Source organism: Silene latifolia, chromosome 7 (genome assembly GCF_048544455.1).
Source record: "Silene latifolia isolate original U9 population chromosome 7, ASM4854445v1, whole genome shotgun sequence".
In the NCBI taxonomy this organism is placed as follows: domain Eukaryota; kingdom Viridiplantae; phylum Streptophyta; class Magnoliopsida; order Caryophyllales; family Caryophyllaceae; genus Silene; species Silene latifolia.
Genome location: NC_133532.1, coordinates 4,329,001 through 4,347,530, shown reverse-complemented (window position 1 = coordinate 4,347,530; position 18,530 = coordinate 4,329,001). Strand labels below are relative to the sequence as shown.

Here is an 18,530-nt window from a genome sequence, read left to right as displayed (position 1 = left end):
CTCTCGATCGAATAAAGAATCCATTCGATCGAGGTCTTATCTAATCAAAACTACCCGATCGAACATTGAGAACCTTTGATCGAGTCATCCGTCACTTAGCCAACTCATTTAAACGTTGAATTGCTTCCAAAGCGACTTCACGCATCCCAAGGCAGCAACATTTCCGCTCCAAATCCACTCATCTCCCAAATGCAAGCTAAAGGGACAGTAAAAGGCTCAATTCTGCTACTTCCTTGTCCATTCATGCAATTAAAGCCAAACAAACCAAAGTAAACTATTCGGGGCATTTCGTAGCCTAAAACTACAAGAGCCGCATAGAAATACGTGTATAAAAGGCTTGTAAAGACTATATAAAATGCACGTACCAGGGGTCAATAATCATAATCTCACTTTTTAAAAGTTGTTTAAAAACTCCATAATTTAGGGTGTTTGGCCTAACTACTCCTTTTTCGGGTACAAAAACACTTCTAAAACTTGGCCAAACATCACCTGAGATGGCTTATTTTCTATTTTTTACCCTTTTAATCTATAATACTCCCTCCTATTCTACATAACTTTCTTATTATCCATTTCTGTCTATTGACAATAAATGTCCCATTGTCTATTTTTGATAAACTTTTATACTTATTTTAATCACCTCACTCCACAACAATACTTATTTTAATCACTCCACTCACAATAATACTCCATAATACCTTCACACTCTCCAGTTACTTCACCCCACCACAATACTTTATACTCCCTCCTATTCATTTTAACTCTCTCCCTTTCCTTTTTCATCTATTCATATAACTCTCCCCATTTCCTTATTTAGTAAAGTTTTATACTTATTTTAATCACCTTACCCCACAACAATACCCCACAATACTCATACTTTATTTTATTTTAATCACCTTACCCCACAACAATACCCCACAATACTCATACTTTATCTTATTTTAATCACCTTACCCCACAACAATACTTAGGGGGCGTTTGGTACGGGAAAGGGTAAGAGAATGAAATCAAAAAAGGGTAAGAGAGGGAAATGAATGGGATCACCCATATTATACTTGGGTGTTTGGTTGACAATTAGAGGAAAAAGGAATTAAAAGCCAACATCCACCACCTCCACCACCATTACCCACCATTTGCCACCATTATCTACACCGACAACACCACAAGTAGCGGCGCTGACGATCTTCCTCACGGTACCCCACGGCGAACCTAATCACCGCGCCTCACGCCCTCAACAAACACCACAATCCCGACCCCAAACACCTTATTCATTCTAAAAAAAATTCACCACAACCCTTCGAAAACCCCTCCCCCACCCCTTAAAACACCAGATCTGGTGTGGCCGGTGTCGGGCGGTTGCAGTGGTGTGGCCGAGGAAGGTGTTGGTGGTGGTTGGTGGGGTGGGAGAGTTACTGAAGGTGTTGGTGTGGTGTGGTGTTTAGTGGTTGAGGATATGGGGTAGCGTGGACAAGCGGCGTCGCTGGTGGTGGTTGTGTCGGCGTCCCTGGTGGTGGTTGTGTCGGTGTGGTGGGTGTAGGGTGTAGGGTGTAGGTGGCAGTGGTTGACGGTGTGAGAGGGTGTGGTGGGTGTTGGTGGGAGTGGTGGAAATAGGGAGTAGGAGGAAGAAGGGATTATGGGGTTATGGGCTTACCCTAGGAGGGGAGGGGTAAGGATGAGAATGGTTTTGGGGGTAATGGGGAGTATGGTTTACCCTTTCTTTGTGTCAAACAAACAACAACAACAGGAATCAACCATTTTTATTCTCTTTCTCTTTCCTTATTTCCCCAAACCAAACGCCCCCTTATTTTAATCATCTTACCCCCACAATAATACCTTCCCTCTCTCCAATTACCTTACACCACCACAATACTTTACAATAAAATAATTCTCCCCTTAATTTGCGTGCCCTTTTGAAAGGGGAGAGTTAAAATGAATAGGAGGGAGTATTATTTACCTCATCTCCTTAATTCTCGTGCCATCCACAATGGGACATATATTTAGAATATGAGGGAGTATTAATTAATTATCATATCATTTTACGTCATTTTACCAAAATCAGTTACCTTTTCAGCTTGTTTGCCAAACACATTTTCATATAATCAGTTACCTTATCAGCTCATAATTTTCAGCTACTTTATCGATTAGATTTTCAGTTTTCAGCTTCAGGTTTTAACTACCTTCTCATAAGTTTTGCCAAGTAGTGTCTAAGTAAATCAGAGTTAATATTCTGGTAAACTGAATTGAAATAAGCTGAATCAAATCCAAAAAAACATGACCATAATATTAAGTATTACACAAATTCTTATTTGTGACGGAGATATCCGTCACAAATAAGAGACAGGCCAAATACATACCATTTAACTCAATATGGTACCCGTTTGCATGGAACCTGCGACAAAGACATCAATAGGGGACAGCTTCACTGTTTGGCGATGCATGACTTGTGTACTGCAAAGGATTATTCTATTGCCAATTGTACTTTCTTTCTCCTCTTTCCTCCACATCTATACTTTCTTTTTCTTTTTCCAGATTTCTTTTTCCTTCTCCAAATTTCTTTCTTAAACCATTATCATTTACCATCATTTCTTCTCTTTTGAACTCATCAATCCATCAACCTTCATCTCCCTTCAAAATTTTTTAAAGAAAAAAAAAATTAAGCATCCAAAAACCTCCTAACAACAATGGTATTTATGTCAAATTTTATACCGTAATTTATCCATGAAGACGCTCTTGTTATTCGGTTTTTTTTTTGTTTATGATCTATTTTTCATTTTTTAATCTAATATAAATCATCTTTAATTTCATTAATTCACTTTTCATTGTTATTGTTGAATCTTTTTTGGTGATTGTTAATGATATTTTTTACATTTTTAGTTTGATATAACGAATTTTAGTTCATTTTTCCCTTTATAATTTCGGTAAATTCATATTTTATGGGTACTGTTAAAACTTTTTTGGTAATTGTTACCAATATTACTTTGATTGTTACAATTTTTGGTTCATTTTTCTTTCCTATTTTTGTTATTTTTTGTTAAACTTTGTATCGATTTTTTTTATCCTATTCAAAGATTGTTCCCATTTTTAGTTGTTATGAAATTTTGATTAAAGAACAGAATGAAGACAATGTCACCCTATCGAGTTCACTTGTTTATATATTAAAATACTTTGTAAAAAATAATAAGATTTTAGTTATTGATGTTGGTAATGAGCGAATATTTTGTTGTCATCTCATGTAGTACAAAGTTTGATTATTGTTAACTTGATTTTTTGTGTATATGTCTTTCACAGTAGTATATATGTTTGAATATAACGAATGTCTATATTTGTGGGATATGTAAGGTGTAAGTAGAGCTTGTGGAACAATTTAAGTTAGTATAATGCATTTAGTTAGGTGAACATGTTATGTTTACAATTATGTGAATTATGTTTACAGTTTATACTAGTGTGTAATAACATTCACAGCTGTTTTCGATTTATGTTCACATCTATATTCAGAATGTTACAGTCCTTTGTTTGGTAACATATGATTTATTAAGATAGACATGTTTTTTTTATATCATGAACATATGGTTTGCTAACATAATAAATGAATTGAATATGTGAACAATGGAAATGTTGTCATTCTTGAATAATATGTTAGCATTTACAATTTGGTAACATTATTAATAAAAATGTGAACTTTTTTCAAACATGTAAAATCTTTTCAAACACGTAAACATTATTGATAAAAATGTGCACAACATTTCTGCTAAGAAATGAATATGTAAATTTTTTTCAACGTGATAACACTATATTTGTAATTACCAATATAAATGTCCACTATGTTCACATTTTTGAATAATATGTTACCATATTTATAAATGTAAACAACCATTATTGTACAATTTGTTAGCATATCTTAAATGGTAACATAATGGATAAACATGTCAACTGGCATTGCAGTTTTCTATTATACAAAGGGGAATTACAGGTTGCATTATATAAGATTAAATAATATCTTCATTCTTGCACAATATGATACCATATACAATTTGGTTAACATGTTTTCATATCTAATTCTATTGTCTTCATTTTTGCTTAATATATGTTAATTTCAAAATACGTAACATAATAGATCAATATGTAAACAACTGACATGTTTCCATTTTATGTAAGCAAATCAGTCATGTTGAACTTTATAGATCATTCTTTCCATTTCTTGTGACATTCCGAAGACAACTAACATTCTTTCCATTTCTTATAACATTAAAATTTATAAGTCATGTTGTCATTCTTGAAAAATATGTTACCATATAGAATTAGTTTTCAATACGTCATCATGCATACAAATTCGAATACTATTACGAATGCCCAATTAGTTGACATTCTTCAACAAAATGTCACCATTCCATAAAATGATACATAATGTCAAATATTGAGAACAATTGTCCAAAAGTAATTTTCCAATAAGCCCAATTAGTTAACCCGCAACACTTGTCATCTCACTTGACAGAGGCTCAACATAACCCTCTTGATGGCCTTTTAACTCCCATGTCAGGCTTCTATGCATATGGGCAACCACCGAAAGATTCCTTCTTGTTGTCATCCAATTTCGGACCCGGATCTATACGAAATATCATATGTTAAATCAGATGCTCACATATTTACTTAAGTCATAAACATTACCGACTAATCTGTGAACAACTTTGAATCCTAAACTGGTTACAAATAACACATTTGCCTAATACATAAGTTGTGCCTATTTTGACAAAACTTGTGACCATTTCAATTATACAAGAATAAATATACAATTATTAAACCAATAACCAAAAAACTACATTAAAAAAAAAAAAAAAAAAAAAAAAAAACACTATCAGTTGCATGTACCATTATATTGGAAACAACAAAAATAAAAAAAATAAACAATCAAATGGTCAAACCATTTTGTGTCAAAAAACCATCCAGAATCCAAAGAATAAACAATTAAATATACAATTAATAAAACAAAAATCAAAACAATAAACAATAAAATCGAAAAAATCAAAACAATAAATATACTATTTTAATCAAATCTAATCAAAACATATCTAAAATCATTACATTAATCGCCTTATATGGTTACACTTTGACTAATATGGTTACCTATTGTAATTCATATTGTAAAACAGTAACAAATTCTAACTACAATGGTAACATTGTTGTTCCGGGTGTAATTCCAGAGCAGATATTTGTTACCACCCGTGGCTTGTAGAATAATGTCTCGAGTTGAACCCTTCTTGCTTCTATCGTCCCTCTCGGCCTCTCCTGCAACAATGAACGAACTGAGGGCTTGGCTGTGTGCCAAGCGTACTCACTCCGACGCTCAAGTCAGTAAACTTAAAGGATTAAGCTGTGTTACTTGGCTAGATATGTATTGTAGAGAGATAAGGGAGATATTACCAGATGAATAGTGTATTTAGGTTTTAGTTGTTGGATCCTTTCCTCAATGAAGGTTGAGAAGTATTTATAGACTTTCACCTTTTGTCACGTACTGGCCAAGTGGCCAAGTGGCTAGCAGGTGGAAAGACTGATCTACCCCTCGGCCGAGGGACCTATGGCCGGCCGGCGGACAAAGTTGACTCACCGCCGAGGGGTCTTGGATATGAGTACGCGGATAGGTGTCCCGGCTGGCAGGTTGTCATGCCGAGACCCGGGTGACAGGCCGATGGATTGAATCGGCTAGGCCGTCTGAGTCGTTGACCTGCTGTGGATGTCTCTGACCTTGCTCAGTATGTTGACTTGGTCAATGGTGCAGAATATGCCCCATCAATTTGCCCCCAGCGTAGTCTATGCCGTGGTATGGGCTCCGATGTACTTTTGAGCGTATATTCTGTGCAAGTAATTTTAACAAATTTTCTGTATCGGCTTCTTCTTGTGCATCGGCGTGGCTCTTGTTAGGCCGTACCGTATGCCATATCCCCCCTCCATATGGATGCGTAAAGGGCATCCGATGTGGAAAAGAACATGACGCTGGCCGAGACCAAGGCTGAGAGTGCCGGTTGATTTTGATTGCCCCCGGCCGGTGCTTCCTAGCTTGGTTGATCAGGTGGCCGGCGGAGACTAGATACCTAGGAATTTGTTGAGGAAGATGAATAGTCGAGGAGATGTGAATGGGCGTGTTGAAGACGCTTGGTCACTGTTGCGTTGATTGACGTTTAACTGTTGCGACGATTGACATTCCGTGGTTGCATGCTCGACACGTGTCTGCTCGCTGATTGGCTGTCGCTTCATGGGCTGTGCTCTGATTGGCCCTTCTTTATGGGCTTTTCCCTATAAATAGGGCAGTTTTTCCGTGATTTTGGTCACTAATTTCATTTTCTCAAATTTTTCCTCAAATCTTCATCTTTCTAAACTTTCAAGGGCTTCCTTTTCTTCCAATCTTCAGAATCTTTGATCCGGCGAGTGTTTTTTCTTTTAAGGTAAACAAACGAACTCTTCTCTTATCTTGTTAGTAATTTGTTGTGAACATGTCTGCTGCTGATGCCGGGACTAGCACTTCTGCGCCGGGGGGTTCCCCGTCGCGTCCTGACGAGGAGGGGATACTAGAGGCCATCCCGCTAAGGTTTGGTGGCCCTAGGTCTCCTTCTCCCGTAGCTGATCTGCCCCTCCTGGAGGAGTTGGAGGATGAGGATGATGCTGATGATGATGAGGGGGCTCCCGGTGATGGTGGGAGGACTACTACTCCGGATCATGGTAAGGGGGCTCCCGTCGATGGTGGGAGGATGATTATTCCGGATCATGGTGAGGCCTGCACGACTGGCCTCGACCGTGTCTGGACAAATAAATTCGCAAGCAGCTCCGGAGAGACTCTTTTCGGAGATCACTTCTTCCTTGGTGAGGGGTATAAAATTGTTTTCCCTGGGGAGGGTCAGGCGGTCTGATGTCCTCCCCCGGGTCATATCGGTGTGTACATCAGGCATTTGGAGTACGGGCTCCGGTTTCCCTTGAACGAACACGTTGTGGCCATCATCAAAGCTATGAATCTTGCCGTGGCCCAACTGCATCCGTTGGCCATGAGGACGATAATCGGCTTTGTGTGGCTCTGTCTCTTTAAAGGGGAGGTCCCTACTGTCAATTTATTCCGCCGACTTCATAGTCTTCGGCCGTCATTCGCCCGAAAGGTGGGGTGGTACAGCGTGCAGACGGAGCCAGGATATGTCTCCATAAACAAGCTTACTTCCTGCAAAGACTGGCAGGAGCGGTGGGTGTACGTCCAAGTGCCGGAGGACTACCCACTGCCTCGGTCTTTTCAGAGCCCCGTTCACTTACGGTGTGAGACCCGGGAAGAGTATGAGAAACACGTCTCCCGGGGTAGCAAGGTTAAGATGGACGCTTCTTTTGTCCCCCTTACTGCGGATGAGAAGCGGGCAATGCAGCTATTTGACGCTGAGGAGGGATGGCTGCCCCCGACTCAGATTATTCTTCAGGACGAGATGCTCTGCCGCGTCGGCCTCATACCGGCCCTCAGCCGTGGTGAGTAGGGTCGGTGTGAGACCCACCTCTGCTTGTTATGTTCCTGTTTGGAGTTTTCTTACTTCTTTCATGTAACTCTTGTTTGATTCCTTGCAGATCGGTTTGGTCAGGATCTGTCAGAGAAGGACTTGGAGAGGCTGGGGCTTGATAAGGACGGGAAGGTTCTCATCCGTCATCCTACGGCTGAAGTGCGTGATCGCCGACTGTCTCCTAACGAAGTCATGGAAAAACAGACGAGGGCGTTGGATCAAGAGACGGCTCAAGCACGGGTTCTCGGCAACGTGCCGAGAAGATCAAAGAAGGCGGCGCCCAAGTCGGCGGCTGTATCAATGGCAACTCCCTCTTCGACCCCAGTGGTCGAAAAGGATCGTGTGGAGGTGATCAACATTTCTGAGGGGGAGGTGACCGTTGCTAAGGTCCCTTCTCCGAAGAAGAGGAAAGACCCACCGTCTGCTTCCACCGCTGCCGTGGAGGAGCCTGCTTCCACAGCCCTCCAACTAAGAGGGTTCGAACTGGTACGGATTTAACTTGTGGTTCGGATTTAGCCGGCTCGTTGGGCATTCCTGATGACAGGCTTTCTGACGTGTCAATGCAAGGTGACATGGATGCTCTCTGTAATTGTTTTGCAGTTCCGTCGTCGGAAGCCGCCGTCCTTACTGAACGGCAAGCAGGGAAGCAGCCTGAGAAGGCGATTGAGAAAGCGGGTGACCAAAATGTCATCGTGGACTCCTCACCCCAGAAGGTTACTCCTGCCGAGCTCGTGGCGGAGGGTGAGAAAATATACAAGAGGTTGGGGAGATGGAGCCGTCTAGCCGCCTCCCTCATCATAGAGCAAGAAAAAGCTACGGCCCAATCTGGGCCGCTGATTGCAAAGCTCAAGCTTGATCTTTCTGCTGCGAGGGGGGAAGCCGGGAAGGCTAAGCTGGATCTTCATGCTGCTGAGAAGCGTGCGGAGGAAGCTGAGAAGCTGCTGAGGGCCGAGAGGGCCAAAGTTGAGGATGCTGATGGCGCCACGGCCAAGTTGATGGAGGAACGGGACAGGTACAAGGGTGCCTACGACGCTGTGGTTGCCAAGAGGGACGAGTGGGAGGATCGGTTCCAGAAGCAAGCGGAGGTGCTCAGGGACACGCAGGCTATCCTTGCTCAGAAAGAGAAGGATGTTGAAATGCTTCAAGATGATCTCCTCCCTAAAATGTGCGTCCAGTTCCGGGACCAGGCCGAGAAGGCGGTCAGGGAGGCGATAAGGAGGCTCGTCCCCGAGGGCTCTTTCCCGTGGGATAAATTTGATACCCTTTTGGACGAAATGGCTGATGCTGAGGAGGCAGCGGCTACAGAGAAGGCGAGGCGTGAAGCGGCTCGGGTGGGCGAGGCCAAGGCGGCCTATGATGCGAAAGTGAAGGAGGATGAGAGGCTGAAGTTGCTTGAAGATGCTCAGCCTTCCCCAAAGCCGGTCACCGAGGGTGCTGTCGCTACTGACGGCGGGGGGCATCCGGCATAGGGAGACGGGCGGTCGTCACCGGACTCACCCGGCGTCTCGGATAGCTTTAGCTGTTCGGGGGCCAATTATTGAGCCTTCTCTCCCTGCCATCCTTTTGGCGCTTCAAATTCCAAGTCTGTACCCTTTTGTTTTTCTGTTTCCTTGCTTTTTTGTAAAGCTCTGGTAGGTAGAGTAGGCTATCCTTATGGGGACGGCCGTCGTTTGTACTCTCCTTGCAATCATTGTTAATAAAGTTTTTATCTATTCGGTCCTCGGCTTGGCCGGGACTCTGATCATGATCCTTTACTTGTCTCCTTGTGTCATCAACTAAGTGTCTTCGTTTTTACATTCGTAACTGTGTAGGCATACTGACCGCTAGATTGGCGTCTCAATTGCACTGAGTATACGTTTCTTTTTAGCGTATCGGCCGACGTGTTCCCCGTCGCTCTCGGTTTTGGCCGAGGTAATCGGGGTTGCGGCTTCGATAGCGTTCGTAACTGTGTAGGCATATTGACCGCTAGATTGGCGTCTCAATTGCACTGAGTATACGTTTCTTTTTAGCGTATCGGCCGACGTGTTCCCCGTCGCTCTCGGTTTTGGCCGAGGTAACCGGGGTTGCGGCCGATAGCGTTAAATAGAATCGTGTAGGCATATTGACCGCTAGATTGGCGTCTCAATTGCACCGAGTATCGTTTCTTTTTAGCGTATCGGCCGACGTGTTCCCGTCGCTCTCGGTTTTGGCCGAGGTAATCGGGGTTGCGGCCGATAGCGTTAAATAGCTAATGTAAGCATATTGACCGCTAGATTGGCGTCTCAATTGCACCGAGTATCGTTTCTTTTTAGCGTATCGGCCGACGTGTTCCCCGTCGCTCTCGGTTTTGCCGAGGTAATCGGGGTTGCGGCCGATAGCGTTAAGAATCGTGTAGGCATATTGACCGCTAGATTGGCGTCTCAATTGCACCGAGTATACGTTTTTTTTTTAGCGTATCGGCCGACGTGTTCCCCGTCGCTCTCGGTTTTGGCCGAGGTAATCGGGGTTGCGGCCGATAGCGTTAAGAATCTGTGTAGGCATATTGACCGCTAGATTAGCGTCTCAATTGCACTGAGTATACGTTTCTTTTTAGCGTATCGGCCGACGTGTTCCCCGTCGCTCTCGGTTTTGGCCGAGGTAATCGGGGTTGCGGCTTCGATAGCGTTTCTTCCCTTCGAGTTTCCGTCTAGTGGCAAGTTGTGGAGGGGGCGGACACTTTGATGGAGAACTTGGGCGATTCATTTGTTTGTTATGATCGTGCGTTGGGGTGTCCACAATGTGTTTGGACACCTCCGCCGCTATACAAAGTATTTTCTCAAGTTATCGGTGTTCCAATGGCTCATCAAAGGCACACCTCCCATGTTTGTCAGCCGGTATGTACCCGGCCTCATCTCTTCGACCACTTTGTAGGGACCCTCCCAGTTGGCCGTCAGTTTGCCATGAATATTTCCTTTGTTGGTGGCAGCGGACTTCCTTAGGACTAGGTCTCCTATTTTTAAGTCCCTTTTGTGGACTCTTCGGTTGTAGGCTCTCTTCATCCGGTTCTGATATACGGACAAGTTGAGGCGTGCCGTGTCTCGGCTCTCTTCGACCAGGTCTAGGGAAGCTCTTAAGCCCTCCTCGTTTTCAACTGGGTCGAAAGTGGCCGTTCTGAATGTCGGCACCGTCGCTTCGATCGGCAAGACCGCTTCGGAGCCGTAGACTAGGTGGAAGGGGGTGTATCCCGTTGCTTCTTTCTCCGTGGTTCGAAGGGACCACAGGACGCCGGGTAGTTCGTCGGCCCACCTTCCCTTAAGGTCTTCAACTGTCTTCTTCAAACCGTTGAGGATTGTTTTGTTAGCTGCCTCCGCCTGACCGTTGCTCTGTGGGTGGCAGACGGAGGAGTACGCAAACTTGATGCCAAGCTCTTCTAACCAGTTCATTATCAGGTCGCTCCAAAACTCTCGGCCGTGGTCGAATACCATGACTTGGGGTAATCCGAAGCGAGTTATAACGTTTTCCCAGATTACCTTTCTGACGGCTGTTGTGGTCTTCGCTGGTACTGCTACGGCCTCAACCCATTTGGTGAAGTAGTCAACGGCGACGATTAAGAACTTCCTTCCTCCGGAGGCCGTTGGGAATGGCCCTAGCATGTCCATCCCCCATTGTGCGAAGGGGAGGGGACTAAGCACCGGTTGTAGGTCTCTGGAGGGAGCGTGTATCACCGGGCATGCATCCGACGATTCGTGCACTTCTTGGTCTTCGTCTCGGAATCTTGAAGCATGGTCGGTCATACTCTCGCCGAGAGCTTTGTGGGCCAGTGTTCTCGCCCATGCGATGTCCACATGCCTTCGCGCACTGGCTGGGATCACCTGCCTACGGCCGACACACTTCAAGAGTGGTCTTATTACTGACCTCTGCATACCTCTTCGACTGTGTACTCCGGCGGCGATCCTTTTTATTTCGTCGAGGGGTTGCGCCCTCCGTAATTCACACCGTGTTCGTATCCCACACCTGAGTCATCCACGTTGTCTCGGTCTCTATGTTACCCACCATGCCGACGGTCTCGATGCTTTTCGCGCTCGATGTCTACCAAGACGGCTCCTCGCCGACATTCTGATGGTCGTAGGGCCAAGCGCGAGAGAGCGTCTTGCTATTCTCGATCTCTGAACGCACTGGATTTGGAAGGATTTCAATTTTGCTACGCGGCTTTACCCTCTCAGGTACCTTACCATTCCGTCGTCCCGAGCCTCATACTCCTCTCGATTTGGTTGGTAACCAATAGCGAGTCGCTTTTAACACAATGTGTTCTGCTCCAGCGACCTCTAGCTAGCTCGACTCCGGTTATCACCGCCTCGTATTCGGACTCATTGTTCGAGGCCGAGAAGGTGAATTTCAAGGCGTACTCAAAACTCGTCCCGTTTGGGTCGATGATAAGGATGCCGGCTCCGGAGCTATTCGTCGTGGAGGAGCCGTCGGTGTAGACCTCCCATATGCCAGGGTTTGGCTCTTCCTGATACGTGCATTCGGCCAGGAAATCTGCGAGCGCCTGCCCTTTATCGAAGGCCTTGGTTTGTACTTGAATGCCGAAACCGGAGAGTTCCACCGCCCATTTGATGAGCCTCGCGGATTGTTCGAATTTTTTCAAGGATTTCTCCAATGGCTGATCGGTTAGGACCGTCACGGGGTGTGCGTCGAAGTAAGGCTTTAATTTCCTTGTGGCGACGACTGACGGCGAAGGTCGCTTTTCGATTAGTGACAATTTCTCTCACGGCAACGCAAATGGCCGACAAAGTAGATCGGGGTGTTGTTGCCTTTCTTCCCCGATGATCACGCACCGACCGTGGCCGAGGTAACCACATGATAGGTATAGCGTCTCCCCGATCGGCCGGGACAAAGTTGGGAGAGTCCGAAGGTGAGCTTTTAGTCACTTTCAAAGCCGTGCTCGGTTCCTCCCCCACAAGTCTTTATTTCCTTTCAAACACTTTCAAGAATGGGGTGCGTTATCGCCGACCGAGAGATTTAAACGGCGAGAGCCATTCTCCCTGGCTGCCATCATAACCTCTTTCCGATTCTCGGTTCCCGCAGGGTTCAGATTGCTCGACTTTGTCCGGATTGGCATCAAGATTTCCGCGCCCGACAAGTACTCCTAGAATTTTCCCGCCGACACCGGTTGCATTTCATCGTCGAGCTTCATCTCGTATTTCCTTAGTACCAAAATGTCTCGTGTAAATCGGCGATGCTTCATTATCTGACTTGCTTTTACAATAGCATCGTCGACGTATGCCTCAATGTTTCGTCCTTTTGATGTTGAAACACTTTGTCCACTCACCCGTGTACGTTGTTCGACGTTCTTCAAACCAAACGGCATCATTTTGTACATGTACGTGCCGTCGCGTGATAAATGCGCATTTGCACGTCTTCCGCCATAAACACTTGGTGATACCGTAAGGCGGTCCAACAAGCTCGCATGGGCGTAGCCTCGCCGTGGCGTCGATTAAGCTATCTATTCGAGGCAAGGGATAACAATCTTTAGGGCATGCTTTATTAAGGTCGGGTAAAGTCTACACATTCTCCATGCCCGATGATTTCTTCACCATTACAACATTGGCAACCACTCGGGGGTAAGTACTGAGCATGATAAAACTGTAGCTAGTAATTTATCTACTTCGGCTTTGATGGCCTCGTGCTTCTCGACCGAGGAGTTCTCATTCTACCTTGGTAGGCGGCGGTGGGGTGCGTTGACTTGTGAACAATCACCTCGATTCACGCTGGCATCTACATTGCGTGAGTATGCGGCGCTTATCTTTGTTCTTCCTCAGTCCGAGGAGCCGGCTGCGAATCCTGGTTCGAGTTGACCTTACCGAAAGATTCACGGTGCGGCCCCGGATCAATCTCTACCTCCTAGGTCTCGCTCGCCGACCATCTTGATGGTCGGTCGCTCAGGATACAGGGTGTCTTTGTGCTCCGAACGATTCCTAGCTACGACGGCAGCTCTCGCCCTTATTAGATACCTTATTGTCTCGTAGTCCTGAAGGCTTCGCACTCTCCTCTAACCTGGTTGGTCACGGGAGCTTGAATCTGTCTTTACCATGATACGCGCGCTCCGGCGGTTTTAGCTAGCTCGATTCGGATCACCGCTCGTATTTGGAGTCTTTACTGGAAACAAAACGAGGTAGCTTGGCGTGCCTTCCGAATACGTCCCGTTTGGGCCGATGATAACGACGCGTCGGCCTTGAGCTATTCGTGTGGAGGGCCATTAGCGTAAACCTCCCATAAACCGGTCTTCCTCCTTCTTTCGAGACGAGCTTATATGCTTCCCCCAGTCAGAGACATATATCGATATCGTGCCAGGATGGATATTACGGCGTCGATTTCGCCCAAAGTGATCCGGCCTATACGAGTACATCGTAGTCGGCGTGCCGTCGATGACTATGACCCTTATACATAACATTCTCGTCGCATCTCCCTACGAACCTCACTTGGAACCGACCGACGGTACCAGTAGGCCTCTGAAAAAAGTCGTATTAACGGGTTGGTCAGGCTCAAATCTTCAATCCTCGGACGAGGCCGAAAGCATTCTCTGTTCATAACATTCGTGTAGGCGCCGTGTCAATCGTGCACCCCTTCACTGGTGGTTAGGCATGTTCAGCGGTTTGACCAAGTAGGTATTTATGAAGAGCCACGACCCCATCGTAGTCCCTTTGTCCATGGTCATGTATGGGGGATCTTTGGGAAGCGGGATTCTTGTGTTGGGCACAAAGTCGATGCACGGATAAAGTTCATCCCGGTCAGGCGAAAGTGCTCGTAGCGGACCGTTTCGCTCGTTGTCCCCCGATGACGACATCACTACCCCTACCCGCCGTAGGCGTCTTGTATTGGTCCCGCCGCTGTCAGTTTTAGCCTCGGCAACATATTTGCCGAGGCTCCCCATCCGTTAGCTCTTCATAGGCATCCTTTAGGTGTCGGGCAATCGCTGGTTAAGTGTCCGGTGGCCGTGGTACTTACAAGATCGCTCGTGTCACCGCAACTCCTCGGCCTGGGTCTTTCCCATTTCTCGCCTCGTTCTTGCTCAACGCGAAGACCTCAGCCGCCGACACGACTAGGGGGGTGTGATCATCGTACCGTTTCTTGTAGCACGTTCGAGCTCCTCCCGTGCTCCTAGCTGTGAGCTTTGTTTCTGTCGGACTTGACCCCTTCCGTGACCTATTATTCACTTGCGTCTTCTCATCGGGACCGTGACCCGTTGTTGTCATGGCGTCATTCCCGTCCGGTTATTCTCCGGCGCTCTTCTTTTCCGAGTGCTCGCCTCCGGGGCCTTCCTGTCGCTGGTAATCTTCCACCTCACGGCTCCTCGGCCCAACTTCCCCGCGGCGGCCCGACCCTAGTCCTCCGCACTTCACGAGCTCATTTTTAAATCTCCTCGGGGAGGCCCTTCATCAGCGCGAAGGCTGCTAGTTCGGATTGATCTCTCGAATTTGTCGGACCTTTCCGTCGAACCTCTTCACATAGCTTCGTAGAGACTCGCCCCCTCCTGCTTGATAGTTAGGAGGTCCGATGTCTCCACGGCCCTCCTCTTATTAAGAGTATCGGGCTAGGAAGGCGTCCCTTAGGTCGGCGTAATAGTACACCGAGCCGTCAGGGAAGCCTTTGATCCGCCTTTTGAGCCATCCCATGCAAAGTTGTTGGAAGATTCGGCACTGGACCTCGTCAGGCTGCTCCCATACCGACACGTAAGACTCGAAAGCCTCGGGCGTGGTCGGCCGGATCACCGTCTCCTTTGTCCCATGACGTAGAGGTGGCACCTTGAGCTTAGTTGACCGGACTTCTGGGACGTGGCGTTGAGGGCGTCAGCGACCACGTGTCGAACGATACGTGGCGACGGCTCCTCGTCCTCTATCTCTCCCCGTGTGAGAGGGGCTCCTTCTTCGACTATGACTTCTTCTCCAACTCTAACGAGTCGGACTCCTCTGCTCCTTTGGGGTATGCCTCGTTCGTGCGGCGAGGGGACGCTGGCACCTCCCAGCGGAGCGGAAGGACTTAGGTCTACCGCGCCCACTTGGCTCCCCGCGTCTCGTGGTCTGCTTCTCCTAAAGTGCTCCGTTCAAATTTCTTGAGTCACGTTTTGGGTACCCGGTTTCCTGGGACGGTTTCCGCCGCTCTTGTCTGTGACGAGTGTGAGCGGGCGTACTGCGGTTAGGTCGGAGCATTTTAATCTCGCTACGTCAACCACGTGCCCGTGATTATGACTCCTGGTTGGGGCAGCGGCGTGTCCGTATTACGGCATCCCGAACTCTGGCCCTCAAGTTACTCGGTGAGGGTCGCACGACCTCACTGTTGAAAGCGTCATCTTGGTAGAACGCGGTTTCGCTTGGCCACCCATTTGCGTCTTCCATTGCTTTGACATTTTTAGCTTTTTGGGTGGGTTTTTGTTTTTTTTTTGTGTTTGGGAATGAATGTGACTAGCTTCTAGTGTCTTTTCCTACACGGCGCCAATTGTTCCGGTGTAATTCCGAAGCGGATATTTGTTACCACCTGCGGCTTGTAGAATAATGTCTCGAGTTGAATCCTTCTTGCTTCTATCGTCCCTCTCGCCTCTCCTCGCAACAATGAACGAACTAGCGGAGGCTTGGCCGTGTGCCAAGCCGTACTCACTCCGACGCTCAAATCGGGTTCGAAACTTAAAGGATTGCTCGTTTACTTGGCTAGATATATGTATTGTAGAGAGATAAGGGAGATATTACGGATGAATAGTGTATTTAGGTTTTAGTTATTGGATCCTTTCCTCACCTGAAGGTTGAGGAGTATTTATGCAGACTTTCACCTTTTGTCACGAGCGGCCAGTGGCCAAGTGGCTAGCAGTGGAAAGACCGACTACCCTACCGGCCGAGGGACCGGCCGTGGCGGACAAAGTTGACTCACCGCCGAGGGTCTTGGATATGAGTACGCTGGATAGGTGTCCCGCCCCGGCAAAGTTGTCATCGAGACCCGATGTGACAAAGCCGATTGATCATCGGCTAGCCGCCCGGAGTCGTTGACACTACTTGTGGATGTCTCTCGACCTTGCTCGGATGTTGACTTGGTCACGGTGCGTAATATGCCCCATCAATTATATACACACTCTCACATTTCACCATTATATTATATGATATTTTCGTAGTATGTTGCAGATATGTCACCATTTGTATCATGCTATGTTATCATTTTATACACATATTACCATGTTACCATTTTGCTCACATACGAGATGGACATATGTTACCATACTATCAATGAAATGTCACCATTTTAAAATATGTTCAAAAATTGATAAAATCATTAACATTCATAAAGAATAAAACACCAAATCCAAAAAGGATGAACCAAAAATTTGTACCTTCAAATAAAAAATCATTCTCAATGTCTCAGGCTAAAGTAGAAGATCTAAAATCAAATGAAAAATGAAAATACCTACTCCCACATAAATAAACCAATTCTAATCCAACAAAACAAAAACAAACAAACAAACAAAATGAAACCATCATGGATTACTAGCATGTGTCCATTATATACCCACATGGATCACTTGCATGTGTCCATTATTAAACAAAAAACGATTACCATAACAAAAGAAAATGAAAAAAAAATCTATGAAAATGAGAATACCTCCTCCGACATCACCGTCTAGATTTGTCCTTCTAGTATTCTTCTTAGGTAGTTGCCTTTTTGCTATTATTTTCTTCCCCACCATCTTGGTTGATTTGTATAAAAATAAGAACATTTATGTTTATATTTTTTTTTATTTTGGATGATTTGTATGAAGAAGGAGAATTTGAGAGAGAGAGAAGATGAACTAGTGAGAAAAGCAGGAGAGTTTGAGGAGAATTTGGCATTATTATGATAATGTTTTGACCTTTGGTTGAATCGTGAATAGGTTAGGCGTTTTTGTTGTGTGCAACAGGAAGAGAAGAAGAAGAAGAGAGAAGATGAAGGGAATAATTGTGACCGAATAAAAAAAATAATGAGGTTTAGGGTTGATTTTCAAAATATGTGGACAAAATTAGTATTGGGAAGGGAGAATTATTTAATAATTTTTTTCATAATTGTTGTCATTCCCAATGAACAACTGTGCATCACTCACCATCAACTCTCAACCCGTTTCCACACAAAATGCTACTTATTCGCCTCGTCTGCTTTTGACCGGATAACCCAACATGTGCAGCACTTATCAGTAGTATTAACCAAACCCGAATTTAACTCTCTCAAACATTCATCCAAATTTTAACCACCGACTCGATCGACTATCCAATAAACTCAACTACTTCCAACTCCCACAAGGCCAGGACCGATAAACTGAAACAAATACTCGTAAAACAAAAAGAAGAGAGAAAGAAAAACAAAAATGGGGTGGAGAAAGTTCGATCCATGGCCGGTGTTCTTCAAGAGAGAGTGGAATCGTAATTGGCCTTTCCTTGTTGGTTTCGCCATTACTGGCACCATCATCACCAAATTATCCCTCGGTTTAACTGGTAATTACTTATTAATCCATTATTAATCACCATTTCCTTAAATTTCGCTGATTGTTTAATTTTATGCTAATTTTACGATTACGATAACGATGAAGATATTAATTTTTGTGATGATTTTGTTTAATAGAGGAGGATGAGAAGAATTCGCCGTTTGCACAGAGGCATAAAAGGTAATTTCTGTTAATTTGTTAATGTAAACCCTAGATTTTTATTTTGATCGTTTACTGTTGATTATACGGATTGTATTTTGATTGTCGAGTAAGTCTTGTGTGAGATTGTCGAATGTAGTGATATTGTGAGACCGTCACGCATGAGAATTAGTGTTCATTATTGATGTATATTGTATGTATGATGATAGGAATTACAAAGATTTGATTTCACTTGGAGTGATTTCTTTTCTTTTTGGAGAATGTGTTTTCAGTTTACTGAATTTATAAAAAATTGTTTATCAATTCAAATGGATTAGATGATTGGATACCGGAGGTGTAAGATTTTGTTTGTTGGTATAGAATTGATTGGAATGGGGAGAGTAATAAACAAGCTGGTT

General features: G+C 45.2%; 1 protein-coding gene across 1 annotated transcript; it reads left to right on the top strand.

The window, feature by feature from the left end:
* The first annotated feature begins 17,786 nt into the window (after nt 1-17,786).
* LOC141591435 (ATP synthase small subunit 6, mitochondrial-like) lies at nt 17,787-18,157 on the top strand. The gene is made up of 2 exons (XM_074411751.1): nt 17,787-17,983; nt 18,111-18,157. The coding sequence occupies exons 1-2, from the start codon at nt 17,857-17,859 to the stop codon at nt 18,155-18,157; spliced, it is 174 nt and encodes a 57-aa protein (XP_074267852.1). The 5' UTR covers nt 17,787-17,856.
* Nucleotides 18,158-18,530: the final 373 nt, after the last annotated feature.

Bases quoted from the DNA above. Each gene is read 5' to 3' on its own strand.
- LOC141591435 (XM_074411751.1), top strand. From the start codon at position 17,857: ATGGGGTGGAGAAAGTTCGATCCATGGCCGGTGTTCTTCAAGAGAGAG. The intron at 17,984-18,110 runs GTAATTACTTAT...TTTGTTTAATAG, and splicing joins ATTATCCCTCGGTTTAACTG to AGGAGGATGAGAAGAATTCG.